The sequence below is a fragment of the Danio aesculapii genome, chromosome 6, assembly GCF_903798145.1.
Source record: "Danio aesculapii chromosome 6, fDanAes4.1, whole genome shotgun sequence".
In the NCBI taxonomy this organism is placed as follows: Eukaryota; Metazoa; Chordata; class Actinopteri; order Cypriniformes; family Danionidae; genus Danio; species Danio aesculapii.
This window is the reverse complement of record NC_079440.1, coordinates 42,365,543-42,379,138: the sequence shown is the minus strand read 5'-3', so window position 1 is coordinate 42,379,138 and position 13,596 is coordinate 42,365,543. Positions and strand designations below refer to the sequence as shown.

General features: G+C 35.1%; 2 protein-coding genes across 2 annotated transcripts; both read left to right on the top strand.

Annotated features, from left to right (window-relative positions):
* The first annotated feature begins 547 nt into the window (after positions 1–547).
* Positions 548–4,614, top strand: si:dkey-197j19.5 (uncharacterized). The gene is made up of 7 exons (XM_056460735.1): positions 548–1,063; positions 2,014–2,154; positions 2,242–2,395; positions 2,524–2,588; positions 3,374–3,563; positions 3,661–3,817; positions 4,014–4,614. Exons 1-7 carry the CDS (start codon positions 548–550, stop codon positions 4,231–4,233), a joined length of 1,443 nt encoding a protein of 480 aa, XP_056316710.1. The 3' UTR covers positions 4,234–4,614.
* A 1,089-nt stretch (positions 4,615–5,703) lies between these two features.
* Positions 5,704–13,429, top strand: si:dkey-197j19.6 (uncharacterized). The gene is made up of 8 exons (XM_056459118.1): positions 5,704–5,791; positions 7,116–7,259; positions 8,768–8,854; positions 12,340–12,427; positions 12,509–12,608; positions 12,686–12,980; positions 13,098–13,143; positions 13,226–13,429. Exons 1-8 carry the CDS (start codon positions 5,714–5,716, stop codon positions 13,282–13,284), a joined length of 897 nt encoding a protein of 298 aa, XP_056315093.1. The 5' UTR covers positions 5,704–5,713; the 3' UTR covers positions 13,285–13,429.
* The last annotated feature ends 167 nt before the right edge of the window (positions 13,430–13,596 follow it).

Genomic DNA, 13,596 nt, shown 5'->3' with positions numbered 1-13,596 from the left:
TACACAGCGCTAAAATCCAGCATCTTCACATTGCCTTTAGTCTTGACTAGTGCAGTTGAAAGACTTTTGTCCTGGGAGTACTGTACAAATGTGGTGGCACCATTGATGCATGCTCAGGGTCCGTATACGATATCTAGTGTATATATCTATGATTGTTGGCTCTGAAATGTTATTTTAGTGAACTGATTTAAATAAACTATTTGAGATAAATAGGCAAACTGATGAGTGTCTTATTACTGTAAATGCTGATATTCTGATAGAACATCAGATATTTTTTTTTAGTTTTGCAATAGCTTTTTTTATGTGTTTGACTTTCATATGACTTAATGTCTTGAGTGAAAAGAACAGGTTTGGCCTTTGAATGGCTGTCATGGATACAAATGTAAACTTGCCACCCATAGACTACTGCAGATCCTGCTTAACACTTTCCACAGCTACACTTAGGCCATACAAAGCATGTAGGTGGCATTTACTAAAAATAATTTAATACAATATTGTTTATTTCATTAGGATATTTAGATATTTGGAGATTAAAATTTTTTTAACAATGGCTAAAAGTCCTGCAATGGGCATGGAGTGTTTACTTGGTGACCCGACGCTGGAAGAGAAATTCAGGCGATTTAAAAAGCGTGATTTGACAGAAACGTACCGATTTCAGAAGGCATGTGGATTGTTGGGACAGCAAAAATGCAGCAGTAGTGCCTTTAGGAAGCATATTATGGATAAAAGGAGCATCTTTCCCGCAACTCATCCACAACCAACATGCCATGACGCTCGACCTGCAGTACCTGCATCAGGCCACAGGGGCGCTGCTGCTGCTCAGTTATTTTACACCCGCTTCCCTGAAGACAAACCCGCCGAACACCCGGACTGGATCAGCGACAGGAGAGCCTTCAGACGGGCGCTGGACGGGATGGGAAATCTACGCAAATGGCTCAAAAATAAACCGATACTTTCCGACCTGGAGGTTCACATCACGGAACGAGACAGAAGAGCTAAGCTGATTTCAGCATCTTTCCCCCCAGAAGCAAGCATTTTTACACCACCACAAAATGATGCCAATGTAGGAACATATCTTATTGTTAGCGCAAACTTAGATTGAATGGGGTGTATGTACACGGACTTTTTATTTCAGCCAGCCAGCCTCATCGCTTCCGGTGAACTGTCTTTCCATTATAAAATTGTTTAGGTCTGTCGGTTAAGGTCTGATTTTTTTTTAAAAAAAATCTGTGATCTTCTATGTCTTAGATCTACGATTTAAAGTGGGTCTCAGACCGGACAAGAAGCACTGCATTGAATCCTGGCGGTGCTAGCGGTCTTTCACCTTGTTTTACGCTCGAACAACTAAATGAAGGCTTAAGTCTATTTAACTGAATGTATCGTAATTACATTGGAACATCGATGCTGTAAAAGGACCCTGTATGAATTTAAAATAATCACATTAAGCATTGACCAAAAGTTAATCATTAGCTGAAAAACTACCATTGAATTGTGGCTCAAGAAAAGTGTATAAATTATGAATTCAGTTGCAATAGAGAAACATTATTAATTTCAGGCATTGCAGGTCAATAGAATAATAATAATAAAACTTTCGCAGTTTATTGATTACATTAGAAATTACAAACACACTTGTTTATGTTTTCATGAACAATGCGCTAATTTGCATTCTAGACAAAATAAATCTGAAAATGGGATTAAGACAGGCTGAACGTTTTTGTTTTGTTTTTCGACAGCCTGTCAGTAGATTTTACAGAGGAGATTTTGGGATTCTCATGCATTTTCAGAGTTTTTAAAAATATAACATATATAATTGTATAAATGGTTTATTTTGGATGTGTATTTTGTATGTTCTCTTATCATTAGACTGAAAAAACAATATTTCAAAACTGACAAAACTTGATTTATTGCATTTTGCTTGGAGTATCATACCTTAAACCAAACTAATTTCAAAAAACTACATTAAACAAACTTTTTTAAATCTATATTTGATCCATTCATATTTCTCTTTTCCAGTCCGATCACACACTTCAGCGTGACGTTGAACAAGTGAAGTGTTTTCTGCGCTTGCGTGAAGCCTGTAGTTTCTCTAAACTCTTGGATTGGAATGGAACTGGTAAATTAAAGCAAGCAGATCTGTTTACTCGGTTCAAGAAGGTGTGTGCATTTACAGATTTAGTTTTTGGGTCTTCATATTAATAGTGTATAAAAACAACTAATGTGTTTGTTCTGGTTTGTTTGTAGGAAGGCTTCTTGATCCCACCTGAGCGAATGAATGTGCTGATGTCCGCTTTAAATAGTAAGGATGGAGACTCAGTGACTGTGGAGGACCTGGCGGCTGCTATTCATACCTGGAGCAGAAAGCATCAGGAAAGAGAAGAACTGAATTCAAACCCTGGTATGTTTTGGTCAGAGGTGAAATGGACTGGCAAGAATTGCTCCAAGTGCAAGATGTGATTGTAAACGTGTATTTCTTTCCGTGTGTAACATCATAAGGGTATTGTGTTTTATGTTATTGAAATGCAGACAACGAGCAAGAGATTTCATTAGGACTTCATCCTAAAACTCATGGAGAAGAGAGAAATGACCAGGTAGAGCATCACAAAAACACTATTATTGCAAGCCATTATTGTTAAAAATATGATTGCAAAATACATTTTTATCAAAAATATACCAATAATAAGTAAATTACCGTGATATTTGAACATAGTATTTATTTTCATACCATGTACAATGCACATGCTAGTACCATGTAAATACAAGTAAAGAGGCAACTGTAGGAAAAAATATTAGTCCTGAGAAATAGTAATTATTTTTTAAATATTTCCCAAATGTGATTTTTACAGTATCAGTTTTTCTATTATATTTCTCTTATATCTTTTAGTTTGACTGGGTTTATATTATTATTTATTTATTTATTTTACATTTTTTCACAAGGGTAATATTATTAGCCACCTTCAGAAATTATTTTATTCTTATTAGCTACAAAGCAACTAGTGAAATATTAAGTTCTGTCATCGTGGCAAAGAAATTAGTTATTAAAACTATTATGTTTAAAATTGTGTTGAAAATCTTCTGTCCATCAATTAACACTTGGTAAATAGTAGAAAAAGAATTTAAATGTCACATGAGGGCTAATAATTTTGCCATCAACTGGACTTGAGTCAAAGATGAAAAGGGATTTTCAGTTTTCAGAACAATAAATGTATAATATAGCTGTTTTTTCGCATATATTTAAATGTGCCCTGTTTCCTTTTATTTATTCATGAACAAAGAAACAATTCATTTTATAATCAATAAATATTACTAACAGTATCAAATTATTCCAATTGATTTAAGATTCAACGATCACTACTGTAGATGTTTATGTATCTAGGAGGGCCTGCAGGATGTGGAGGTGTTAGCAATCATGCGCAGAGGTCTGACCTCTTCCCGTTCTGCAGTGAGCAGCTTTATGGGCAGAGAAGTGGATCATTTCAGAAGACTTTGCTTTAGTGAATATCTGAAATCACTGGAGCAATGCCAACGACAGGGGCTTAATGTGAGCCAGACCACTCTACAGAGGGGTAATATACAGTACAGTATACACTACAGCACAAATACAGGGGCCATATTTAAGACTGCAGAACACAAATGCAAGCTGACATTGTCTCTTTCTGTAAGTCCTGCTGCACCCTAGTGACCTGAACCTCTATAGCAGCTCTAAATTGGAGGGGAATGCTCACTTAGGCTGTAGTGAACGAGAACAAGGCCTGACCTTAATCAGGAAACCCCAAACATATCAAGTTCAAGAAGGAGCACACAAGCGCCACAGAGACACGTAAGTCTCTCTATTAGGAAAAATGTACTGATTAGGTCAAAGATGACTTTTAATTTATTTATTTTTTCTGCGCAAAATGTACAATCATTTTTAAACAGGATCATTACTCTTTTCTGACCTGTACCTAATAATATATATATAAATAAAGATATATATTAATATTATTAATAAACAATATATATTGTATATCTTGTAGGAAGAAGCAGTCAATTGGATGGGCAGATCCAAATGCCTTCTGGCCTGGAAAGGAAGATCATGTGCGTTTGTTTCTGCCTGTAAAGACAAGCTCTCCTGCAATGGTTTTATTTCAGCGTATTGAACGCACTGTTGTGCCAAGTCCCGGACACTGGCCTGTGAACCATTTAGGATATTCAACCTCTGGAGATATAGAAGCTCGCAAGATCTACAACCTCTAGGACATTTTTGAACCACTGTCTATATAAAATGTAACAGTGACTAACTATGTTTACATGGACATCAGTAATCTAATTATTTGCCCTAATCTGAATAAGACAATAATATGATTAATGTGTTTACATGAGTTGCTTTTTGAATGTTCCTTTCATGATCCTGTTTTACATGTTATAACACATAATTTGATTAACGTCATTGTGTCACCATGCTGTCCACATTAGGCATGGGACGATAACCGGATTAAAGGTTTACCGCAATTTGGAAAAGTCAAGGTTTTAATACCACTAAAATGTTCTGTTATACTATTCCCAAGGTATATGTAAGGTTTTTTTAAATATTTTTTTATGTGTTGTAAAGAAATCCATGTTTTTGAAACGAATGAATAGCGCAGAAGTCAATGATTTATTTTAAATATTTACCCTGACATGTTTACTGCTCCAAATATTATAAATGTTTCTTAAAATAAAATAAATTGAGTTCAAAAGGGAAAAAGTCATTTTTTTGTTTTATTTTACCCAGACATTAAAAAAACGTATTTTAAAAAACGTATAAAAAAACGTATTTTAGAGCAGTAATCACAATACCGTGATACCGTGGTATTTTTATCCAAGGTTATCAAACCATCAGAAACTTATAACAGCCCATGCCTAGTTTACATTTCCTCAGGAGTTTCATGTAATTTCAGGTGTTTTATTTAAAACATTTCGGTTTTACTGCAGTTCGACTGTTTCACTTTCATTCAGGAACATTTTATTCATGCCCCCATGACAAACTGAGGTATTGGATGCGAGTATGAATTAAGTACTGCTGGAAGAGTGTTGCTTTAATGGAAATTGATACCGCATGCCGATTGGGAGAAAAAAACCTCTGCATTTCGCAGTGTGTCTGTGGTCCTTTACTGACTCGATTGGTGCAGAGAATAGCCATATGTGTATGAAATATCCTGTTGCAAAATGCGGCGAAAAGTCCAACATGACAGTAATGGTTTGATTAAGGTGTTTACATGTCTGTACCACATCTGTTTTGTTTGATCATGACCTTAACCGGATTAAATTAATCAAAAATCGCTGTTTACATGGTAGACTTGTAATCAGAGTATTGTCTTAATATTAAAATCGGATAATTGGTGTCCATGTAAATGTACTGATTGTTTGAATTTTTTACCATCAGAGGGTGACACACAATGCTGAAATACCCCATATTCTGCTATTTATAGTTATATAATTGTTTTTGACACTCAGCATTCTTTTATCTTACAGAAAATTGACTAAATTAACCATGTTCAAATGTAAATCATGTACAAATATTAAAAAATAAGTTCTTTGTGCATTTTTTAATGTTTGTTCAGTGAACAGAGCTGTGTTGTTATTTCTGGTACTGGGGTATTTGCATTAGGAAGTAGAAAGCCGAGTGATTTGTTTGATGATATAGATCACGTCGCCTGTGAAATGACAAAACAGAAGTCAAAAAGAGGACGAGAAGATGTCACGGATTTTGAGTCCGCTCCTGTCGACTCGTGAGAACGGCCTTCTCTTCAATTTACTAAGTCACGAATGTAGTGTGAGTTCACTTTTTATTCATACCTCATCCCAATTTTGCTTAGATCTTTCATTATACATTACAAGATCTAAATACTTTATTTCTAAAACAAGCTTTAGAATGTACTGAAATTATGTTATTGCACTATTGTTAATGTAATGTAATAACTGTTAATGTAAATAATAAATAATGATTTAACCTTCAGAGGAAATTCAGACACACTTTTAGCTCTACGTCCTATCTAATTATGTTTATATGTGTACTGTATGTTTTCTAGGGAGTCTCTGAGTATAAAACTTCTCATTCTTGATAGTCAACACAGTGGTACATTTGTTTAATGCCATTTTTTCTTGCATTTGACTTTATCTGGACCTCTCGTTAAATAATCATTAGATTATTCTGTCCTTAAAATATATAACTTGATCTGGTTTATCTGGTTTGTAGGAAGAACACACAGTGGTTATTTTAATGATTCACAAGTCAGGAGAGCCATGTGGAATTTTTTCAATTATGCAAACTTATGCAAACATCGTATTTCAGACAAAACTGCATATTTGTGCAGACTAAAAACTACACTACAAATGGAGCTGTATTTGTGGTTGAAGAAGTAATTATGTGTGAAATATATATATACATTTGAAGTCAGAATTATTAGCCCCCCTTTGAATTCTTTTTTCTTTTTTAAATATTTCCCAAATGATGTTTAACAGAGCAAGGAAATTTTCACAGTATGTCTGATAATATTTTTTCTTCTGGAGAAAGTTTTATTTGTTTTATTTCAGCTAGAATAAAAGCAGTTTTACATTTTTTTTAAAAACCGTTTTAAGGTCAAAATTATTAGCCCCTTTAAGCTAGATTTTTTTTTCAGTAGTCTACAGAACAAACCATCATTATACAACAACTTGCCTAATTACCCAAACCTGCCTAGTTAACCTAATTAACCTTGTTAAGCCTTTAAATGTCCCTTTAAGCTGTATAGAAGTGTCTTAAAAAATATCTAGTCAAATATTATTTACTGTCATCATGGCAAATATAAAATATATCAGTTATTAGAAATGAGTTATTAAAACTATTATGTTTAGAAATGTGTTGAAAAATCTCTGTTAAACAGAGATTGGGGAAAAAATAAACAGGGGGGCTAATAATTCTGACTTCAACTGTATATAAGAATTAAAGAAATAAAAAAGGATCGTCCTATTCAGTATGTATATGGATATGATTGGAAATGATGACACATGCACATACATAGACAAATGTATTTACATATGTATGTTTTTGTACAAGTTTTAGCATGTGATATTGTACATAAACACACATGTATTATCATATGTATGTTTTTATACAGGTTTTAGCATGCGGTATTGTCCAGCTGGTAATGGCAGCCCCTCCACAGAAAAAAGAGTGGAAAAGTCACAGCTTTGGAGTCCTATGTCTGGTGCAAGATAAAACAATCCAATCAACATTCATGAGACTCTACTGTCTTAATAAGGTGAGGCTACAGATCTACATGGAGAATCAATTGTCTCACCTATCAGACATCTTTTACAGGAGACACTCATTAAAGTGTGTTTCAGTGCAACAATAGTTTGAGACTTGTGGAGCTGCGCATTGATGCATTTGCTCTTCAATGTTTGGACTTTCAGCAGTGAAATTTAAACCACACTGAACTAAACTGAACTAAACTTCAACTCTGAAAACTGGACTGACACAATTTAAATTTCAATTTACTAGAAATTCTATGTTAAGCTGCTTTGTTTTAAAGGGATATAGAAATAAAAGTTAATTTAATTGAATATAGCAACAAAAAAAAAAGATTTGTCATTCACTGAATCATTTAAGGACATTAAAAGCCTCTATTTAAAAAGTGTTAAATTGTTTAGACATGTTGAATCTTTATAACTCACCACTATTCTTGGTTTGGTTTGATGCTTTTAAACACTTGAAATATAAAAAGTAAAGTGTGAGATCATTTATTCTTTTAAATATTTTAATAGGGACAGGTCAGAATATATGTTATTTATTTTGAAATAACAGTTTCTACATTTAATAGGCTTTCGGTGTATAAACAAATGAAATTTAATTTGATTTAGACACCAAATGGATTATCTAATTCTGCTCTGCAGACTTAATTTATATCGTAATTCATTCATTCATTCATTCTACACTAATACTAACACTACACTTTTTTTTTTCAAAAATTGCTTATACAAAGTCTTCAATGGCTCTTTTCTTATCTCCATTTTCACAATGGTTCCTCATTTTTATCCCATTTCATTTGTGGATGCAAACTGTATCAGAATCCAAATCAGAAAGAGCTTCATTGCCAGGTGTTCACACATACGAGGAATTTGTTTTGGTGGCAGAGCTTCTACAGTGCAACAAAATGACAGAGACAGGACAAAAAACAGATAATAAATATATTTTAAAAATAAAAGTAAATGGGGAATGTAAATATACAAATTGACATGTGTATGTCCAGGTATATTACAACGTTATATGTGCAGCTGTTATGTGCAAATTGGCATGTTAAGTATGTTGTTAAATAAATAAGTGTATATGTGTATAAAAAATGGTGATAGTTGTCTCACAATGACTGTCATAAGGTGTTCATGAGATTGATTGCCTGAGGGAAGGAACTGTTTCTGTGTCGGGCTGTTCTGGTGCACAGTGCTCTGTAGCGTCGACCAGAAGGTAAAAGTTCAAAGAGGCAGTGTGCTGGGTGTGAGGGGTCCAGAGTGATTTTGGCAGCCCTTCTGCTCACTCTGAATAAGTACAGTTCTTGGAGGGTAAGGGAGAGTTGTACAAGTGCTTCGCTCACCAGTCTGAACTATCCAACATAGTCTTCAGAGGTCAGATTTGGTAGCTGAGCTAAACCAGACAGTTATTGACGTGCAGATGACTGATTCAATGATGGGAGTGTATATCTGTTTCAGCAGCTCCTTTGGAAGGTTTCTGGTGCCTGAAATGTGATCACTGTATTTCTGTATCTTTCTTCAGAAGGTGAAGATGCAGTGGGAACAGGAGCTGTTTACACCGTTTAAGTACTCAGAGGCCAGTCCTTATTTCCACACATTCCCTGGTGATGTGAGTGACAAATCCATTGCTTCAACTCAACTCTGGTGTCTAATTCTAAAATATATTTAACAGTATACATGTATATATGCATCCATGATTATATGTGTGGATGTTTTTTCTACTTTGAGGCCAATCAAGTTTTACAAATATCTAATTAGTTCACCCAAAAATGAAACTTAGCCCATCATTTACCTACTGTCAAGCAATCCTCAGTATATTCAACTTTCTTCTGTCAGATAAACCCAGTCTGAGCAGTTTTACAGTTTATCCTGGCTCTTTCATGCTATAAGATGATGTTGGGTAGTGGCCCTTTTTTGAAGCTTCTAAGAGTGCAATGGATGGTCATTGGATAAATGTGTTAAATATATAAACCGTTACATACAACAATTTCAAGAACATATGATGCTTTGATGCTAAGACATCCTTTGACTGACCCTGATAAGTCCAAAACTAGATGGGGACAGGATTTGGGAATAACACTAGAAAATGATCTGTGGAGTCAGCTATGTAGAGATGGGGTTACCTCAACTTTGAACTCTAGATTTAGACTAATCCAGTTTAATTTCTTACACCAACTTTATTATACTCCATCCAGCTTACACAAGTTTAAAAACAGTATTTCTCCCCTCTGCTTCAGATGTGGTATAGAAGAAGGTACATTTTTTGCATTCTACATGGCTGTGCCCTAAAGTGAAAGTGTTGTGGGTACAAGTGTGCAATATCATATCACAGATTCATGGAATTGATTTTCCATTGGATCCAGAGATATGTTTATTGGGCAGTTATACGAATTCTAATCTCCAGCATAATTATGCTATTAAACTTACTGAAATGTTGCTGACAATAGCTAAAAAATGCATTGCTTTGAAATGGAAAACAGACAGTGATGTACCGACTGGACTGTGGATCTCGGAGGTTTGCAACTGTATACCATTGGAGAAGATCACATACTCTTTGAGAGGAAAGGGTGAATTATTTAAAAAGATTTGGAATCCATTTTTGAATTTTATTAAAATAATACCACATGATTTGATTTGACAAAATAGTTTTTTTTCACTGGTTTATACTGTATCCTTTTTTATTTATTTATTTTTATTTTACTTATTTATTTTGTTTTATATACTGTGTGTGTTTTACTTCAGTTAGTTTGTTGCTTAGTTTTGATGTTCTGTATTTTTATCTTTTGAAAAAACAAAATAAAAAAATATACAATCATAAAATATGTTTAATATAAGAAAAATAATTCTAAACTTAAATTACTGACTCTTGACAACTGCTTGGCTGACTTCTGACTCAATGTATGACATGACTTTCACTATGCATTCATAGTGAAAGCTCTGATGGGAATAGATGAATGAGGATAACTAAATACCAACACAACCTCACGGAAATTTGTAACTTGCTTATTTACTGGCTAATTTGTATGAATTCGTACAATCTAATTCATACAATTTAGTAGGATTTGCTTATCCACCAATGACGGTTGGGTTTAGGGGTGGGATTGGGTGCCATGCCTCCTTTTTAAAATCATACATTTTCATACGACTGAACTTGTACAAATTAGCCACTAAACTGGTAAAACGTTAAAAAATGTTACGTTTCCTCATGAGATCAGGCTGCTAAATACCAGAAACTAACTGAAAATGGAAAACAAGCAGTGTTAAAGGATTTCACTGTAAGAGAAGATTTTGGCACCAGAACACATCTTCCTCATCATTGTGTCATCATGTGTCAAACATCAATTCAAAGGTCAGCCAAGAAGTTGTCGACACTGTGCATTCAGAGTCAGTGATTTAAGTTTAGAATTTAAAAATGTGAAATATTTTTGTAAACATAAATATTGTGTAAACACAATCCATTTTACAATGGATTTATGCACCTCTGAAAGCTGCAAAAAAGGGCTTCTTCCCATACAATGTGGAAGAGTCAGGATAAAATGCAAAACTACTCAGACCATATTCATCTGATGGAAAAAAGTCATATACACTGAGGATGGCTTGAGGGTTAGTAAATTATGGGGAAATTTCCATATTTGGTTGAACTATTCGTTTAATGAGAATTAAAAATGCGAAGTGATTTATGAAAACTTTCTGCTTTGGAGAATATAATATACACTCAATGGCTACTTTACTATGTGCATTGGGTTGCATCTCATTTCTCCATCAGAACTGCCTTAATTCTTCACAGCGTACAGTAAACAAGTCGCTGGACAAATTCCTGCACAGATTTGAGTCCATAGTAACATGATAGTACCACACAGCTACTGAAGATTTCTCGGCTGTGCATCCATGATGTGAATCTTCCCAAACTGCTTTGCCAACTTGTATGCTTGCAACTACACCTCTGGAGCTGTAGTTAGAAACATAGTTCCTGACTGTGTTCTATTCCCGGTTATCCCCCCTATGCCCTATTCGGTTAGAACATTTTAACATTTAAACTTGGAATTATTTTTAAAAATAAAGCATTAAAGTCATCACTCTTAGGTGTAATTTGCTTTCAAAGTAGTTTTACAGTTGAGTTTAGCGATATTCATGTTTACAATTGCGTTCCCTTCGCTGTGCACTTTGAAAACATTGATGTCATTTTGAACACAGCCATGTTGGCTGTTAGATGACCTATTTTTCAAAAGCGAAATTTATGTTACGTCTCCAAAGCTTGTGAATTGTTTTCTAATTTAAATAAGACCTTGCACTTAAAAAGTTGCACATATTAGAATTTTACAGTCAAGACTACATTTGTGAAAATGACCTATTTTTTTTAAAGGATTAATTATGATTTTGAGCTCACTACACTTGAAATCTTAAGTTTATGCATTTTCATGGTACATAAGTTCAATTAACTCATATTTTTAAGTGATAGGACCAAAATGCAAAATTTTAAGTTATGTTCAGTCAACTTTACTTAATTGTTTAGGTAAAGACAACATTAGGGTTTACAGTGTACATGAGGGGAGGCTGCCGTAAATATTTAGTTGGAATATAGAGTTACATTTAAATTATATTCAGTGGTGCAACACAAACATATTTAGTAGTGTTTAAGTTAAAACTTTAAGCCACTTTAAGCCACAACTAGGCTGCGTTTTAACTTACACACTGCTGGTGCAACCGGCCCCTGAAGATTGTGGAGCCTATTTGAGTTTAGTGAACTCACCGTCATCTTCAAGAAACCTGTTTGAGATTCGAGGTGGTCATCAGCTAGGCTTTTTCACCCACGCAACCTTTTGCTTACTGGATATTTTCTCTTTTTCTGTAAACCCTAAAGCTGGTTGTGTATGAAAATTCCAGTAGATCAGCAGTTTCTGAAATAGATCAGTCCTTCTGGCACCAAAACCCATCCCAGATTTAAAATTAGTTAACTCACTTTTGACTTCTTGACCACATCCACATGCTGAAGTACATTTAGTTTCTACAGTTATAGGCCTCAAACTGCATAATTAGCTCAACAATAGAAAAGAAACTGAATTCAAGTCCTCCCCATAATGTGTGTGCATGCAGGAGTGTCAGATAGGACTAAACTTCGCAGACGAAGATGAAGCCAAGCAATTCTACACAGCAGTACAGAAGCAGATCAACGAAAACAAAGGTCTGACAGACTCCGAGCACTTCTCATACATCACATTAAATTATGAACAGTCGTGACACCTGCGGTTTCTCTCTTCTCCAGCTTCTCCTGCTTTGCTGGTACGCAGATACAGTGTGGGGGGTATCTCTGAATGTAAAGACAAGCTTGACAATATTTTTAGAGGATGTGAAGTGCAGAAGAGGTGGGAAGCAAAACATTTTTTTATTGTGTTCAGATTATTTGTGTGGTTTTTCAATACGGGTTTAATCGCTGTCGCAGGCTTTCTCTTAGAAGTGCATCCAGAATTCCTCACCCCCTCGCTTCAGAGAGCAAAGCCACAGTTTTCAGCACAATGTCCGGCCTAATATGTGACTTGCCACAGACGCTCTCCGGTGTTAACGAAGAGTCAATGTCTCTCGCCCAAAGAAAGGGTCCTCTCCCACCAATCCCCATTCATGCCAGAGCAGCCATGTTGAAATTAAATCGCAGTGCTAGCATGCAAACCTATGAGACCACCTTTCCCGTTCCAGCAAGAGTCCCACCGCCTCCATCCTATCATGCCCCTACGGCCCCTGTAAGTAATATGTTTGGATGCAAGTATGTGCTTATATTGCTTGTTTACTGTATGATATAAAGGCTTATTTGTTTATCAATATCTATCTTGATATCATCTAAATATTTTTTGTTGTAGGATAAAGCTCACTCAGCTGGATTGAACCAAACTTTTCATGCTAATGGTAACTCTTCTGTTTAAATTACCATTTGTTCAAATCAGTCTACAACTTAAGGACTTTGACAGATTTGTTTCTATATTTGCAGATGGTGTCGAAGATGTCTATGACGATGTCTACGATGGTGTCTATGATGATTACCTTTAGAAAAATGTCCTCCAAAATATGGGACGTCATGTAGTCCAGCCAGCAGTAAGATCTGGTTATGTTGCACTTTGATGTATGAAATAACTAAAGTATAAATACAGGCCTATAGCCGGGGGAGGGGGGGTGTTTGCGTGGTTCAATGACAAAGGTCCAGAATTTGTCCCATACATGAGCTCATTTGTCCTATTTTGACTGCTACACCATCATAAATAGTAAAAATAACCTTTTAAAAAAGGCTTTAAGACCAAGCAAAATTCTCTGTTGACCATCACATCGGTGTGATTTCAGCTAATCAGTTTTGGCCAATGCAAA